The sequence below is a fragment of the Centrocercus urophasianus genome, unplaced genomic scaffold, assembly GCF_019232065.1.
Source record: "Centrocercus urophasianus isolate 14NV4802_14NV808 unplaced genomic scaffold, USGS_Curo_1.0 seq_1188, whole genome shotgun sequence".
NCBI classification, from domain to species: domain Eukaryota; kingdom Metazoa; phylum Chordata; class Aves; order Galliformes; family Phasianidae; genus Centrocercus; species Centrocercus urophasianus.
The window spans coordinates 2,516-20,832 of record NW_024884351.1 but is presented as its reverse complement, the minus strand read 5'-3'; the positions used below and the strand labels follow the sequence as shown (position 1 = coordinate 20,832).

At 38.7% G+C, this 18,317-nt stretch overlaps 1 protein-coding gene across 2 annotated transcripts in view; it reads left to right on the top strand.

The window, feature by feature from the left end:
- RRP15 (ribosomal RNA processing 15 homolog) overlaps positions 1–17,880 on the top strand; it is a 31,470-nt gene extending 13,590 nt beyond the window's left edge. For both annotated transcript variants that reach the window (XM_042809388.1, XM_042809387.1), the window contains exon 5: positions 10,766–17,880. In XM_042809388.1, coding sequence (XP_042665322.1) covers positions 10,766–10,918 — 153 coding nt within the window. In that variant the 3' untranslated portion in view covers positions 10,919–17,880. The remainder of the gene's footprint in view (positions 1–10,765) is intronic.
- The last annotated feature ends 437 nt before the right edge of the window (positions 17,881–18,317 follow it).

The window sequence follows — 18,317 nt, the reverse complement described above, 5'->3', positions numbered from 1 at the left end:
CTATCTGAATGAGCTCCCTCGGTCTAAGAATTGCTATTGCAAATTATCTTGAAAAGCGGTTCCTTTACTCTGAAGTTTTATTAAGGTATAAAATGTTCTCATTTCCAGAGTGTTGAGTTAACAGATATGTATTGTAAATGACCTCTGCACACCTGCTCTTCTGTTTATCTTGGTAAAATTCAAGAGTGTTGGGTCAAACTGCTTACAGTTTCCAGTGGTTGGAAGATTGCTGAATTCGGTATTTACTTTTTTTTCCTGTAGCATAATCTGACCAGTTTTTAATTACTGTTCCTGAAATTGAGTGGAAGCTTATAAAATATGTATTATTATATAAAATATATACAAATAAAATGACAGTACAGAGCTAAATAAAAAGAGCAAATAAAAATGGTTGTACAGAGCTAATACTACAAATAATACTATCACAGCTTCTTGGAAAGATCTGACCTTTTATGACTTAGTAGCTGAACACTGTATGGTCTTCTGTTTGTGGCCTCTTTTGTTTTTTCTTCATCTGCAGTTGTGAAAGGCTATGCAGAAGTGTAGAAGGAAAGGTCAGAAACAGCAATAAACATAGCCTGACTAAGATAAGAGATTCACAGGCGGTTGATGTATTCACCCTCATATTAAAAGTTCTAAAAAGCAGCCTGGGAATATCTAAGTGTGTAGGCTGTTTCTTAATGAGTTTGCACGCAAAGGTGTGTGGGAAATTACAGCAGTAAAAATTCAAAGAAACTTGGATTTGTGGGTGTATGGGATATATATGGGATATGTTGCTGTATAGGAATTCCTAAGTCATGGCCTGAACCAATGATTGAGTTCCTGGTGAGGGGACACAGCCAGCCCTGGGAGCACAAGTGAAAGCAGTTCACCTGTATGATCAAAAGGGAAGGAATCTGGTTCTTTCTAACCCTTGTTTAAGGGCTGGCTGCTACAAGGGAAATATCTGTACATGAAAATTCCCCCTTTTGGAGTATTTGGTGAGCCCTGATCCTTGGGATGGGTAAGCAAATCTTCCTTTCTTTTACTGTATTGTGACAGTGGCCCTTTTTTGGGTAGTTTATACCTGACACTGCTTTTCTCTACAGTTGGGAAATCTCAGATTCATAGAATGGTTTGAATTAGAAGGTACCTCTTAAGATCACCAATTTTCAACCCTCCTGCTATAGGTAGGGAAACCTCCCACTAACTAGGTTGCTCCCAGCCCCATCCAGCCTGGACTTTAATGCCTCCAGGGAGGGATGCATCCACAGCCTTTCTGGGCAAGCTGTTTGTCAAAAGCCATTCAAGTTACGGAAGGGACTATGAGAGCAGGAGCATTTATCCAAGCAAGGTGCTTAGTAGTCATAAAAACTTCAGTATTTCATGTTTAGTAATGAAAATATTGAAGAGGCAATTCATTGTGTTTCTTTTTCTCCTTTTATGTTTTGCATAGCTCTATTTGTTTCAGGACTCAAACGTAAGTGGAAATCCTGAGTCAGAAAAAGGAGGCTATTAGACCACTTCCTAATCAGCTGTACTCTGATATGATTTCTTAAGTGCTGGAAGTAAGAGACCAGGTTATTTCTACAATCCTCTTCATTTGAAACATTTTGGGACTTGTTTTGCTATGCCTCTTGTTGAGCCTTAATGGAAAACAGTGAATTCAGGTAATTCAGAAATCTGCAAGCTGATAATTTATTTTTTTAAAAAAGGATCAAAATACTGCGGCCAATGGCCTGCATGCTTCCATCCATACTCTCTTGACAGACAAAATTCTATTAATAAACTTCTAAGAAGTCTTAGATTTCAAGCTGAGACATTGCCTAAGTGTCTTTCATAAACGGGTGACATTCTGAAAAAATCTGCTTTGAATTGAAATTATTTTCTCTGAAGTAAGCTATTAAAAGGCATTAGTACTAGACTTCTGAAAGATGGTGTGTAGAAGGACTTCATCTTAAACAGATGCTCCTAGGCACCTCTGCTCTAAATTGTTTGTTTTCTAAGTCCATTGTAAGGGTTCAGAAACTGCACCTCGTAAGAATATTGTGAATCTGGGTAATGTTTGGGATGACAGCTGATCCTTAAACTCCCCCGTGTCTTCATTACTGCACTAAGTATGTATTAAGAAATGTAGGACCAGTTTCTTTTTATCTCTGAATCACTTTTTTCTGGGCTGAAATGCTAGCTATCTGGAAAATTCATTTCTTTTATTTTGAATCGCATCCAAACAGAAAAATACTTAGTTCATTATTTTCCTTTTAGGAAAATCACTGGAAGCTGGTAAGGTGTAGTTCGTTTAAGTTTATTCTTGATAATTAACCAATAACTGCTGATGGTCTTTTGTAACATGATGGACAGTATTTTGTGTTAGCTAGGACGAAGAGCTGTTCTTTGTAATGGACAACGTGGTCTTATCCAAGTCAGAATTAAGATTCTCAGTGAAGCAGTGCAACTATCTTATTCTTAGTTGTCTTCTGAACAAAGAGATTGCAATTAAAGTAATTTGAATACCACAGCTAGTGATACAAATTCTTGTCTGATAAAAAAAAGTAAAGTACCATATTATGTTATTAATGACAGCCTTGATTATGTGCTGTTTTCAACCATACTACTCATTTACCGATCTAAGTTCTGTGTGATCTTTGCTTTAAGGATCCTATTGTTCAGGTAGATGAAACATGAAAGCTGTATGGTGATTGATAGATGAAGAAGGAATAGAAGTAATAGGTGAATGGTGCAATAGTATTGGCTAGTATGGTAGGCATTCATTTCACTGTTGTTGGTATGAAGACTGATAAATAGGCATTGCAGAGGTGAGTGTAAAAGCAAATAAGGGAGGATGATGAAGTAGTTTGTTTTTTAACGGGGAAAAGAAAACACATGAAAATTAGCAGTGGTGACATACTGAAAAGGTATACTGTCTGGAATTGTGCTTCCAGATATTTTCTGTGATAGCCTAATAAAGGGACACTTTTTCCAACTGTCTTCTCTGTAACAATTTGCAGTATGCTTTGAGCTAATGTTATTTGTCTTAGTTTAAGCTGGGATGAAGTTGTTTACTTCAGAGTGTCTGGTATGATGCTGTATTTTGGTTCTAGGAGGAAAAACAATGCTTAAACACACTGATGTTCATAGTTGCTGCTAAACAGGGTTGTACAGAGCTGAGGCCATTCTCAGCAAAGAACCCAAGGAGCTGGGAGGGAACAAAATTAGGATAGGTGACTTAAACTGGCCAAAGGGATGTTCCATGTCATATAACATCATGTGGAAGGAGTCTTGAAGGGGGTGGTAGCTGTCTTTGTCTCTTCTGGTGCTTGGAGGCTAGGAGCTGGCATTGATTGGGATGTGGTGAGCAATTGCTTGTGCATCACTTGTTATATACGTTCATATATCTGTATATAAAGTCATAACTATTAGCCTCTTTCTTTTCTCTATCTTAGTAAATAATACTATTTCAACCTGTGATTTCTGTTTTTGTTTTGTTTTGTTTCCCCCCCCCCCAATTTTCTCTCCAAACCCACCTCTCCCCACAGGGGAGAAGTGAGCCAATGACTGTGTGGTGCTCAGCCATCTGCCAGATTACACCACAGCAGTTGAACAAATGTGAGGCTCCAACAGTTAAGATAACAACTGATCTGACTGGAGCGTGTTGTAGTAGTTTGAGAATCGCTGGTCTCAATGTTGATTTTTGTTTGTCATCTCTGGAGGTTGGGTTAAGGCTTTTATTTTGCTATGCTGTATGGCCTTGGCTTGTATCATGATACAATTGGCAGCTGAGTAACAAATCTTTTTTGTGTCTTTGGCATTGCAGTCATCTTTGGGTATTGGAAGACATATGGTTGATACCATTAGTAGTTATGCTCTTTGCTTTGTATCCTGTGGGAGACCGGCTGTGGAGAAGATGGAGGAGAACACTTTCCAACAGTTCTCAACCTCCCTTTTACTTTTTTCCCTGGAGCTCAAGAAGAGCTAGTCACTATGGCTCTTCAGAATTTTGAATATCCATGGGATGTTCAAACCAGTGTGCTCCTATTGCTATGCATCTTGAATGTACTTCAGCTTATGTTTGAGATTAAACCATTGTTTAAGAGTAATATCACCCAGACGTTTGCCCTGAAACAGGATAGTTCTGAATGGAAGGCAGTGTGGGATGGTATGGGCAGGTATCTAGAGCAGTAGGCACCTCCAGTAGTTTGGATCTTCACATCTGAACAATGGCAGAATCCTGAAAAACTAGTAGGATATTTCTAAAAGGCTTGCTCTCACCCTGGCAATTCTAAAGAGGTACAGATCACTGTGACATGCTGGAGCCTGGCCTTTCAAGCTCTGTTGAGCACTGTTCAGCATCCTCAAGGGGAAGAGAATAATACTTCTGAATCTGTTGACAATGCAGCAGACCCTCCAGCTCCTGAGATAATCTGTGCAGCAACTCCAATTCCTGCAAGTTACTCTGAACATTGTTATTGGAGTGACTGCTGTCACTGCAGCTCTCGAGGTGAGCCTGCAGTTGCTCCTGCTGTGGGTCTTGTGGCTGTTCTACATATTGCAATGAGGAAAAAGAAAAAAAATCCCTCTTGTTGGAGGTGCATCACGCCTAGAGGTACAGCCTTGTGGTCCTACTTTAAAAAGTCCACAAAAAAAGCCATTTTTATTCTCAGGTGAGGTATTTTCATCTGACAGTTTAGAATAGTTGTTTGAACTTCGGGACAATGTCATTTTGCTTTGTGTTTTACAAAACATGAGTTAAATGCAATAGAATGCATTCCTCAAGGGGATTTGTTATTATAGCTAACTGTAATATTTCGTATCTGTGTTGCAAATCAGCTCTGCGATCTATCTTTCTGTAGGCAAGGGTTATTTTCAGGTGTGGTGGGTTTCTTTTAGTATGTCAAGGAGTGATCTAAAAGTGATTAGCATGCTGGTTGCCTAACAACCTTCACAATTACTTAGCTCTTCTGTTGTAATTTAAATTGCTTCCTGTGCAAGAGGAGGTGTTTCTAGATTATTAGAACTAGAACATGATGTACTTTAGCATGCCTACTTGTTTTTCTTTAAAACAACCCAACAACTTAAAGATTAGAAAAAGCTATTCTTTTCTAAATGCTGATTAAAATTCAAAATAATGCTAAGAATGAGTGAAGAATGTGCCGTTTGTTTTGTTTGTTTTTTTTCTTTGACTCTTCCTGTGTATGTAGGTGGCTGAATTTTTTCTTTTTAAACACAGTAGCAGTGAGCAGTGTGCATATTAACTGAAGTCATCAGTTGGAATGAGTTGGACCATGTATGTTTCATGAAACAACTTTGAACTCTCAGTCTGTTCTGACTGAGAACAGAAGATGATTAAACTAATCTCACAAGTTATATGCAGAGTTGCGTCCCCTGGAAGGTGCGTGATACCTTCTGGAGAAGCTCTCAGGTTGTAGTATTTCTGTACTGTTTATTGCTGCTTGAAAAAATGTGAGGAGAATGTCTGTATGGTTGGGCATGCTCTTGCAGCAGCAAGTGGTAAAAATTACTTGTGCAGCAGCAGGATTTCTGAGACTGCTGCTATCAGAACTGGAGCCTTGCAAGTGCTGAAGAGCTCCAGACCTTCCTGTATGCAGAAGGGCCCTGTGTACACTTGAATTCTTTAAATGTTTTTACTTTTTCTGACAAATACTGATTTATGAGGTTTCTAATGAGCTGAGGCTGAAGAAATCTGTTTTCTCAAGTGCCTGTGATTCTTCTTTGCAACTGAGCATTTCATAATAATGCTAATGATTTTTTTTTTTTTTCCTTAAAGCTGGATAAACACTTGCATTTAGAGTTTTTGTGATGTGATTCTGACCTTTCCAAGGTTGGAGCATATTTAAGCCTCTGCATGCCAGCTCATAGCATTCTTTCTCATTCACACATCCTTGGTTGTAGTAAACCCCAGAGGAGAAAATGAGGATGGGGAGATTCCTCATGCAGGTCGTTAAGTTGTGGGTGGTCTTCTGGCTGTGCTCAAAATTAAAATCAGTATTTGTGTTTCCCTTGCCTTTTAGTAACAATTCCAGTGCTTCAGTTGCAGAGAAGTTTGACTGGGAACAACCGGATTCAAAACACTGCAAAAATTGATTATTGTATATGCTTAATAGCAATGTAATTGTGGGCTTCAGTGTGCGCAGGAGACTTTGTAGTATGAATAAATCTCCCATACCGTGCTTGGTGTTGTCACTTCAAATATACCAAGGCATTTGAATTCAGTCTCATTAAGAGAGAGTGTAAATGGTTGTTGAATGATTAACAAATAAACAATTGTGTAGCATTACTCTGCTGCAGAGTAGACTTCTGTTGTGTATGGCATGGTCTGTAAGCTCAAAAAAGCTTTCCAAAATCAAGTAAGTTTCTATGAGACTTGAGCTCAGAAGTTCAGCACGTAGTCTCACATAGTCTCAGTCTCCAGATCTTTGGGGATCTTTTGTCTTTTGGGGATAAGGTGTATGTAGGAAACTATCTTATATTGAAGATCTCACTGTATTTCAAATAAGTGAAAATTGCAAGTAGTACTGCTTATTAAGCCCAACAGGCTTTTTTTTAGTTTCTTTTTTCCTGTTAAAGGTGATTACATCTTCAGCTCTACTTATGTTGCTGTTTAAGATACTTAAGCTATAGCTCTGTCTGCTTCTAGCTGAGACAAAACTGAGAAAATTTATTTTCCTAGAGTACGAACTTTGATATTCCTGAAAATAGAGGTATAGATTTTGCTGGTGTTCCTTGTCTTGCATCTCTTCCTCCTACTTTCAAGTGCTTTTGTTTTTTATGTTTGTTTTCTTTTTTATATGTGTTCTTACGTTTTAGTGGAGATCTAACACACGTCAGTGTATGTGTGTGGGTTTTTTTGAGCTAGGCTTAAGGCAGCTTTCTTGGGGATAAGGAAGAGAATAGCAGCAGTCATTTGGAGAAGGATGGAGGCTGGCAGGGAGGGTGATTGTCGGATGTATGAGAGAATGCATTTTGGCAGATAGACTTTTTAGCTTCTTTGCTGTGACAAAAGCCTCCCTGTATTTCAAGTTCTTAGATGTCTGTATTGAGCAGAACAGACGAACCTGGGGAGGCAGTTCAAATTAATTAGACATGTTAGACTTGTTTTCTCAGGGCATAAAGTCATTGCTTTAGAGATATTTATGTTAGAAATTCCTTCCCTGACAGGTACAAATAAACGTTTATTGTATATGATGGTAAAGAGAGATGCCCCTGCAAGCTCTGGTATTTCATCTTCACAGAGCAAAGGCATAGGAGCCCAGTGTGCTGATTCTGATTCTTACATTTGAAAAATGTTTAATACCCTGCATTTTTTTTTCTTCTGAACACTAGAGGAATTTAGACTTTAGGGGAATCTCTACAGTGATAAAAGCAGAAATACCTTTATTTTTGCTGTTGTGCAGATGTTCGAGTGGCAGAAATGCTGTGTTTAATCTGTTTGCTCTATTTTCAGAACATAACTTTTTTATACCATCACCAGTAAGTGTTACAGGACTTTCTTCAGCCTGTGTATAGTTCTCTGTGTTACTCGATAAGCATCCAGGAAACAATTCCAGCCTGGGTCCTTCAAGTGACGGCTGCTTGTTCTGGGTGACAGACTTAAGCTTTGTTGATTGTTGGCTGATTTGTTTTTATTAGGACTTCAGTAATTTCAGTTCTTCTTGTTCTGGTTTAGATTTCAGAGATTACGTCTTCAGAACAGTAATATTTTGGGAGATATGTCACCAATGCAAAAGCCTTGTATCAGACTTGAGCTAATGCATGTGGTAACTTCAGTGACTCACCAAGCATGGGAGATGGCGGTTGTGGTATTACCATTTCTCTTCAGGTGGGCTATCTGGCCTTCCCAGCAAATGGGCATCTGCAGTGGAGTAACCACAGCTTCGGGTTTTGGTCTCTCATTGCAGCAAATGATAAGAAATGCATCCCCCTGCGCTAGTGACTCTGGAAACGTGTTAGTAACTGCTCTCTCTCTGACCCTCTGAAATAGGTTCCAGGCTATCAGGCAAAGAACAGACCCATTCAAATCTGTGTGTAAAAGAAGGGAAAACAAAAAAAGCAATTGTTCACTCCCTACCTTACTGTTTCCCATAGTGTTAAGCGCTTATGTTTATATAGCCTGTTTTGTTTGCATTTGGGGATGTTCAAAGGGGACTTCAGTGTTGCGGTGGTATGTGGGAGAGGTGGATGAACAGCTGACTGGGAGTTCAAAGGCAGTTGAATAGAATGAAAGCCGGTTTCGTTTTCAAGTGCCAAGAATCACTTCTGTTCTACTTAGATGGAACTAGATTATAGCATTGAAAACCCAAGGGCATTAACATTCTTATATAAAACAAGTTGGGAAGCAATATTAGAGTTGAACTAATTGTTAATTGTACAGATATTCTTGCTGCATATTTTCTTAAGTCTCCAGGAATTTTTTTTTGTGATAGAATGGATTTGGATGGTTTTTACTGTGAGGGAAAAATAGAGAGGTAAATGATTTAGGAATGAAGATACTAAACGTGGGGTTTTCTTCACTTGGGAGCATGCTTAAAATTGATTAAATGTTTGCTTTCAAGTATTTAATCTTCATCTTTCAGGCATGGATATGCTGCCTCTGTCTTTCTTCTTAGTGCTTGTATAAACTTCTATTCAAACCTTTGTGGCTCCTTGTAATACCACGGAGGATCAGCATCCCCCTTTGTTGAGGTCCTGCTTTTGTTCTCTTGTTCTCTTGCTGAATAGCGGATTGTGATAATTTGAGCACTGGGCTTGTCAAAGCCTGAGCAGCCTTTCGCTGGTGCTGCTGACAATGTCTGTTCTGTGTGTGTGGGAAAAATAAATGACATCTCTGGTTTCGTTATTATTGCAAAAAAATAAGTAAGTAAATTTGTAAGGAAAATGAGGATTTTTCCATGTCAGGATTTACTCTATTATATGTTCAAACAGTGATTATTTCTAAAATATCTGGGACTAAAAAAAAAAAAAAAAAAAAAAACAAGTTTTTTTTTGTAATCATTCTGGCCTTATTCTAATCTGGAAAGGTAAATGTGTAGGATAACAGGATATCAAAGTTTTCACTTAATGTATTATTCCACTGAGAATATCTTCCTACAGACCTACACTGTCTGTCACTCTTTTAATTCCAGTTAACTGATTACCCTGCCTGAGATGATTTCAGGCTTTATGGGGAATAGCATTTGTAGTGAATTGCTGCAACAGTGAGAGTAGATAGGAGTCACTCCCCTGGGGAAAAAGGGAGTTGTTGTTTTTCTGCTGCTGCTGGAGATGGGAGAGTTACACCTCCAAATAACCATCAATGAGAGCAGCTGTGGAGACAAAAGGAAAGAAAAAAAAAAACATACCTCTTGAACAGCTTTAGTTGGTTGTTGTTGGTGGTTGTTGGGTCTGGGGAGATTGCTTTTGGAAGAGAAGGTGTTGAGATGTGTAATCTTATTTTTGAGGGAGTCACCTTTCACAGAGAGCTGCAGGACAAGTCACATTTTTGAAATCATTTCTGTTTTGAGTAACTATTAAAAGTAAGTTGTCTGGCAGACTTCTTGTAGCAAGCAGGTAGCTTGTGTTGGTGTGATGTGTTAGGTTTGCAGTGAGAGATCTGCATTTTCTTCTAATTATTTTGTTTAAATTTTATGCTATTTTATGCTCCCAGAAAGTACATGATCTGCACCTGCAGAGGATGCTGTAACAAATAACCCCTGTCTGAAGGTACAACGTCAGAAGGTGGTGGTTAAACAAGTGAATTGGTTCCCGATTTGAATAGGGCAGTGGGAAGGAGATAGTGGTATGAAATGCCTGTATACCTTTGTTTCAGGGACATTACAGAAGTAAATTTTTTTCAATTCCTTCGATTCCTCCTTGCTAAAATAATTTTTTGCTTGGGTGTTGGACACTGATTGTTCCTCAGAAGTATTTTGCTGCTGTGGCTTAAATGACTGGAGTCCTTCTTTGGTACATGGAATGTTTTTCAGTGTTTTCCTCCAGTAACGATTGGAATGTCAGAATTACTTCATCCTGTTGTTTAAAGCTGCTGCCACAGGATGGGGCTGTTGCACCGCTCAGTGTGCTCCGTCACTTAGAAGAGCAGCCTAGCAATGTTTTCAGTGCTAACCTGAAACTAAGGCTCCTGTCACTTTTCTTCATTATTCACCGGTCCGTTTAGCATGGCTTCAGTTTATCCACTTTGAAGAAGCGCAAAATTTGGAATAAGGTGTTGTTGGCATGCTGAGTGTAGATCAACTTTCAGTTTCTTTTAGAGGCAGCTTTGCACCATATGACAAGTCCAGGTAGTGAGGTAATAATCCACATAAAGGGGATTTGGTTCACGTATCGCCGAATATGTTAAATATTAAATTTAGGTTTTTTTAAGCCTTTATTAAATCCATATTTGTGTTTTATAAATGTGCCAAGAAGTGTTCTAATGAAGCAGCACCTGGGGGTTAATAAATGATATCATGAATCCATTCTGATTGCCAAGAAAGATTTTAATAAAGGAAGCCGTGCCCAGGGTTGACTGTTTCATCCACAAGGAATAACTGTTTTCTTTTCTGTGTTCCTTTTATTGGTTGCTTAAAACAAATTCACTTATTTGCATCAGATAGTTACGATTCCCCTGTTTATTCACGTAACGTTTGTGTGAGGTGCTGACTTTTGGTATATCTGTCTGTGCAAATTTGTGTGAGGCATTATTGTGGTTATATGAAGGCTTTCTATCTTCTACTGCCCCTTTCACATTCATCTCATCATCCTCTTCCTTCTCCTCCCTTCAAACATATAGGGTGAAGTAAAGTCTGAAGATGGACCAGAATGGAATATACTGCGTGATGACTTCATGATGGGAGCATCTATGAAAGACTGGGATAAGGAAAGTGATGGAGAGGGCAGTATTGAACAAGGAGGTGGTTTAAAACAAGAAGATGACAGTGACTGAATGAAACTGAAAGCATTTCAAGATATTTTTCTTTATTTGGATTAAAAATCAACATTCTGTGAATGTACAATACTTGGAGGCTGTCTCTTCTTAAAGAGTCTTGTACAACTCGAGATTTTTTTTCCACAGTGTCCAACTTTTTAAATATAGCTTCATTTGCTGTACTGAAATCCTGAAATATTTTTCAAAACATGTATAATTTTCAACGTATTTCCAAAACATTTTGTGCAGTCAAAATAGTGGCACTTGCCCAACAAAAGATGAATTTTGCCAAGGTCATTAAAAGTTTATACATTCGTCATGGCAATTGATGTATTAGTGTGCCTGCATTTCCAAATCAGTGTTACACTTTGAAAAGTTGTTAGCAATTCACGGTAGAAATGGCTTACAATAAACACAGAAATGCTGTCACCTTATAAAGTTATCAGGCTCCTGTAGAGCCTTTATTACTTTGGTTAGGAAAGGCTTCATAGATAATAAAGAGAAGTAACCATTAATGTGATAGTTCTGGTCTTGAAGCGTTAATTAGATTGAAGATAACTATGGAAACATATTTGTAAAATGAATCTTGACCCTACTGATTGGCTTTGTGTATATGTATATACATATAAAAAAGTAGGCATAAAAGTGTACAAATGTATGTATGTATGTATGTTTTTCCACTGTAAGCTTGAAGTTACGTGTGTTAAGAGACCAGTAAGAGGAAGAGACAGTCATTGCTATTGTGTTTGTTAGAGCAGAAAAGTCTGTTCTTGCAACACTGTATAAAATTGTATTTAGTGTTGCTTCGTTTGCAGTTCTGGTGCTCTGGTCTTTTTCTGTAGGGAACCGGACCTCTGAGACACACTCTGGGTTTAGTCAACTGTAATGCTAATTCCTCAGGTCTGCAGAGGGTCAAACAAAAGCCCTTTCTCTTAAGTGCATACTGTAAGGATACCAAATGTTGGCTTTGATTGTGCCACACCAGTTTCTTCTGATAGATTGTTGGGTTGCAAAGGTGCAGAGGCTAACTGCAGTAATACAAGTACTTCATGTGTAAGCAGATGTATACAGAAAGAATAGGATGGTGCGTAAGGAGTTTTAGATGAGAGGCTGGGTCTGAATTCTGCCTCCTTTGTTTTGGATTCTCTTTCTAACGCAGTTCTTCTCTGTTTGCTATGTGAAGAGAATGCTTTGAGGCCTATTAATTGATGCTTTATATAAACAGTACTATTCTGTCTGTGTCTGCATTTTCTTTCATGCCGACCTTTCTTTGTAACTGCTTATGTCCAATATATGATTAGGAGAGCCTTAAATTTTCACTCTTCCGCACTGAAATGTGTGGTAAGATGGTGGATTTAGGTTTTTTAATGTAAGCATTGAGAAAGGCAGGGGGGGTGAACTATGTGTAAATTATAGCTTAAAAATATACATTCAAAATGATACAGGAAAACCCATCCTAACAACTGGCAGTGGTTGTATTATCTCTAGCCTATTCATCTGGTATACATTGTAGCATAATTCTTTGAGGAGAACTCAAAGCTAACAGCAGAAATGTTTAGATTTTCAAGCTGATTTGAGTGTTAAACATATTAGATATCTGCGTAGACATTAGTTTGTGGCCTGATATTTATTATCACAAATGAAGGCATACACCCAAAATATCAAGTGGCAAAACCACAGAAGTTTGACATATGGTTATCCTAGCTTCTGAAGGTTAGACATCTGTACAGCTGTTTAGCTAGAGCTGGCATCTCATAGAGCAATACAAAAATGTACTACACTGAATTTTGAGTTGATAAAACAGCATAATAGTCTAATCTGACATTGTTTTCTTTCTGTACAGTTTAGTTACTTTGTGCAGAAAAACTATATCAGCACCTTTAAATCTGCAGTCACTAGGTTAATACCAGCGGTCCCTGTTTGAGATCAAGCTGTTAAAAATTAGGCTAGTTTTTCTATGTCCTATTTCTATTTTAATGTCCTGAGGTGACTTTCAGAATACTTATGGAATACTCAGATGTTTGTAGATTTTATAATTAATTTGCTTATCTTGAGCTTCCATTTCTTTTTAAAGTGCACAGCAGTGCTTAAGTATTTTGCCTGTAGATTAAGTGTTTCTTGTCTTTTAAGAGGCATAACAGACTTTTATATTGGATAATTTTATAATTCTGATACTGTGCCTTGCCCTTTGGTTGTGCCCTATGCAGAGAAGCTTCTATAGTGACTTAAACAGGTAAGTAATTCCAAAGGATAAGCTTAGGAGTTTTGTGACAGATGAAAGCAGTATAATTTAATTTTAGGCTGATTTATTTCACAAGTTTGACTAACAAGTCTAAAGTACTAAACCCTGTTTGGCCTGGAGATCTTCCAGTCTCCCTTTTTGATAGCAGGATCAGCTGTCTCACCTGCTTTCCTATAACCTTTACAGTAATATTCTTTTAAAGCTATCAAAAAGGAAGAACATCCTTTAGCAGCTTTTCCCGGCCGTCGCAGCTCTCAGTCTATTTTGCCTGCTCCCATGAATATCTCTGCTTAGGCAGAGCTGTGCTGCTGCCCTTCATTCCAGAGAGCATGAATCATCTTGACTTTGTATATTTCTGTACCTATCTATATAAAGTCAATAAAGATGGGGTGGTTCCAGTTTTGTTAGGCTTCAAGCCAACTCTAGAGTATGTAGACTTTAATATTCTATGAGTTGCATGCAAGTAACAAGGTTTTGTTTAATCAGAGAAGGCATTGGGTCAGTTCTTCCCATGTCTGCTCTCCTTTCTAGTTTCTCAGCAAGGAAAGCATGATTTGGCCTATGGAAAAAAACCTTCCAGTCTGCTGCTAAGGAAAGACTAGTGGTGGAAGATTATTGTGCCTGATGCTGCTGCATCACCTAGTCTGCCCTGCGGAAACGGGGGGTGAGGTCCCACTTCTGCTTTGAGGCAGCTCCTCCTGGGGTTCGCAAACTGAGAAGAGCAAAAGAACTGGAAACTACTTCCTAGCGGGGGTAGGGAGGTAAGATGGTTCTTTTTATTTCAGTTGTTTGGAGGCCATAAAAGTGTTTTGTCTATCTGAAGTTTCCAGAAGAAGGTGGTTTGTAAAGCTGCACCTGTTCAGAGCTGGCTTGGTAGCTGTCTTAAAGGAGGAAAGAAGAAGTCATCTGGCACACAATACTGCACAACTTGAAATGACAAACTCCTCATTCTATTAAGCTTGGATTAAATAGATGGAATCCCACTGCTAAATAAGACATTAAACTCAGACTCTGGGTCTAAGATAGATGTGGGAGAAGGGACAAATTCTTGGTTAACAGATGGTGGAAGGCCGTCTGTCTCCTTTGCTATTATCCTAAAGTAATAGCTATTAACCTCTGCACAGTATGTAAACCTCAAAGGTTTCACCTCTATAGATGACCAAGCAGATAAGGGCTTTTCCTTGGTCATTCTTAATCAGATACAGAGTAGCGGATACTTCTTAGACAAAGCATTTTTGGTTTTGAATGTATCTTCGTAATTGCTTTTCTCTCTTAAGGAACATGTTGAAATAAGAATCTGGCCAGATTAGCTTCAGCACCAGAGATGCTTGTCCTGGCGTAATGCTTCAACCTTGGAAATGATTTCTGTTTAAACCCTTGTGTTTGTCAGATAATGAATTATGCTTTCTTCAAGCTTTCCTGTGTGACCACATGAGTACAGATTACTTCTGAGAAACACTTTGGAAGGTGATTTTAGGAGAAAGTATTATTTCCTCATAATGTCTCAATCATTCAAATAGCCCATCTTCCTGTGTCAGTGAGCAAACTCTTTAAGTCTTATTTTCAACATTTTCACTGTTTCTTAGTTCTGTTTTTTGTATGTGTGATGTTAACTTGTGAGCCACTAGCCCAGATCAGATTTATGTTGAGATTTGATACAATTTCTTGCAGATAAATGTTCTCAGAAGTAGCTAGTTAAAAGCAGCCTTTTATTTTGTGCATTGTGTCCAGGAATAAATTCTGGACTTCATCCATTTTAGAAAGGGTGCCTGAAGTTGGGCACATGAAAGCATGAAAACTCTCTCTATAGGGCTGGATACCAGAGCTTACTGCTCTGATATAGAGTTCAGTATATCTGCACAAACTGTACGTACTCTGACCACCTCACTGTGCTGCTTAGAGAGGAGGGTTAATCTTGGAGGTTGTGTTAGGGACTAGGATTTACGAGACATAGAACACCTTTCTCATGATATTTCAGTGCAACCAGGTGAGGCCAAGGCTGCCAGTACTGTCATTGTTCTCTGCATCTGCTGTGTTCATTACATTTATTGTACATTTTATTTTATTTTTATTACAGTTTTTGGTATCACTGTCTAGAAATAAAGTAGAAGCAAAATATATTCTATATAAAGATCATTCAAGTAAGAAGGGAATTGAATTACCTGTGTTTTCCTATAGCATCAATATTTTTTCTTTGCAGAGGCAGAATGTTTCTCGTTCACTTTAGCTAATGAGAATTCAACAATTATGTTGAAGCATAATACTGAACCACCTGCATAATGACTTTTTTAATTATTGTTACTGTATTGCAGGATTAAGTCTTGGTTTCTTGTTCCAGTGGTGATGTGTGTGCTGTCTCTGCATGTTGCCATTTTAGAATAGCTAACATCATAAGAAGGCTGCTATTATTTGAGGTTAATATAATCAAAATGACCTACCAAACTGGGGATAAATCTGCAGCAAATACTGTGCAATTCCTTCCCTCCTTTTGCATTCTGCTGTCAGTGTGCAGATAGCTTGCCACTGGCCTGCTGGATTTGACCTCTGAAGGCCAGCGCCATTTGATGAAATCTTGTGGAAGGCAATGACTTCTAGGTGGCCTAGTGTAGATCTGGCTCAGAAATCATCTGGATTTGGGTCTAAATGGCCACTATCACAGAATTAATCAATGCTTACTTATAAACTAATGTAAAACTGAGGCTCATGGTATCCCTAGCCGTGTGTGGAGCAGTGTTGTGGCTCTAGGGGGACAAGCTCAGGATGCCAATTCTCCTGGTGCTGGTACCCTACAGAGCAGCCCTCAGGATAACAGAATTGTATCAGCCTCATATAGACCTCTTCTGTAGAGAGAGAGGAATCCCAGCTAAGCTGAAATGAAGCTTTCTGAAGGGCCGCTCAAGAATATTAATTTCAGTAGCCAAGAATAGATAGGTTTAAAAACGTACAATGTTGGAACAAGAGGCAAGAGAGGCAATACAAAGACTTCTCTGGAACTTGTGTGAGTGCAGCAGAAAACCTTAATAAAAAAACCTTTCTTTCTGGCATAATTGAAAACAAAGAACTGCTTTCTGAAAACTCATTAGGATTATCTTAAACGTGTGTGCTTAAAATACATTAGACAAGGAAATTCTGAAGCGGCATTGACTTATTAAAGCTTTTCTTCTGTGTGGACTTCACCAGCAGCTTGTGAAGAAGCCAGAACTCCAGTCCCAAGGCTGTCTGGCTCTCACTAGGCTAAATATTGCATTACTGCCTGGCCCATTTTTTGAATTTGCTGCCAATTAATCTTGTTCTATATGTAATCTCCTTAAACTCTCTGAAGTGCAGTGTAGATGCGTATTCTAACTCAAGTTGCATCATTTTAATTTCCTGAATAGACTCCTGTAGATTCTCTGCTAGGAATATAGTATTTATAGGTATCATTTGTATGTTATTTAGTGGGGCATAACCCAAATCATCATCAAGTGGTTCAAAAATAGCATACAACAGCTGTAATGCTGAGGATGAGGTGCAGGTCAGGGGTTCAAACACAGGGATTAAAGAGATGGCTTCTGCTCTATTGTCTTTATTTTGTTGTACTTGCTGTAAGTGGATGTCAAGACCCTGTGGTACATAAACCGCTGTGCTCCTCCAGCTTTGTTTTGTTTTATTTTTTTTAATTTGTATTTTTAGTTAGTGAACCTAGTGATCGTTTTCTCTGCTGATATTTACAGGGGAAATCTTACTGACTTGAGTGGAAACAGGATTTCCTGTGGTGATTAAAACCACAGGTGCTAGGATTAAGGAAGGCCTTTTTTTTTCAGTGGTACACACACTTAAACTGGAATGATACAGAGAAGATTAGTGTGGTAACCCTGGGGCTGACAAGCAGATTTGGAAGAGTACATGGAGGATCAAACTGGGAGGTGTAAGCATGGGGAAGGAACTTCTCTGGCATTCACAAAATCTTTACCAAGACTCGAGTCTTAACTAATTTAAAGATGGGGACTCTCTGTGAGAAGAAGGAACTCCTTTGAATGCAGCACTGATATGTGCAGCCTTCATAGAAAAAAATGTCTATTTTCAGGACAAAAAATGTAGCTCATTGATAATTGTGTTGATTCCCAGGGAACCATGATATCTCAACACCTCCCTTTCCTTCAAATTTTGGTCATTCTGGCTCAAAGTGTTGGGATCAGAATTCTGTCTGAAGTCATTGTTATTTTTGTGATTGCATTCTGGATGCCTTTTATCAGGGTATGGTTTTAAATGCAGATTGCACACTGTGTTGTGGGCATCAGGGCTTGCTGTAATCCCGTGTTCTCACTCGATGGGGGCCTGTTGACGACTCTCTTGTGATTGTTTCCACAGAACTTTCTCTATCCTCAAGAATGAGAACTTTCATCTGTGTATGTATTCTATTTATTTATAGTTATACATTTATATCAGAAACATACCTTTGATTTGCAAGTTGGCAAGTAGTTACATATGTGCATGTATATATGGATAGCAGTCGTGCGTGTTAAGCAGTATGTTATATAAAGTAGCCATTATCTTCTGGAACGTGAGCGTTGCAGGAGCAGGCTGTGGTTGTGTGAAATGCAATCCCACTGGCAGTGGGGCTGCTTGTATTAGTAAGGTCAGCAGGATCTGCTCTCAGAATTCATACAGGCATTACTGCACACACTAATGAAGTGTACGGCACAGAGGTATGGGCTTCTACTTCAGTAAAGATAATAAACCCTGAGGTTTTACTATTTATTGTGGTGTATATATTAAATTTTTCCATTATTTGTCGTCTCCTTTTTGCCGTACCTTTATTAGGTGCCACCTTAGCTCTTCAAGCTGAACACTCTTACGTGCCCTTTTATAAAGAGGAGAATTTGAATGTTTCTGCCTCGCACCCTGCATCAGAATAACTGAGATTCTGCGTGACCACAGCAACTGCTGCAGATTTCTGTGTGTGCCACAAAGAATTAATTGTGCAAGCATCCTGCAGTCGTCATCGGCGTGCGAGTTTACAAAAGTCACCTCTTAACTTATAAAAGTTATTCCTCTTCCAACAGTGTTCTTTAGTTTATGAAATGTGGCCAGCCACCTTACTTAATGACCTGGTCGTCAGCAGTTTTAGAAAGATTATTGCCTTTGTGTTTCACACAGCACATTTGCGTATAACCAAAACAATCTCAAAAGAAA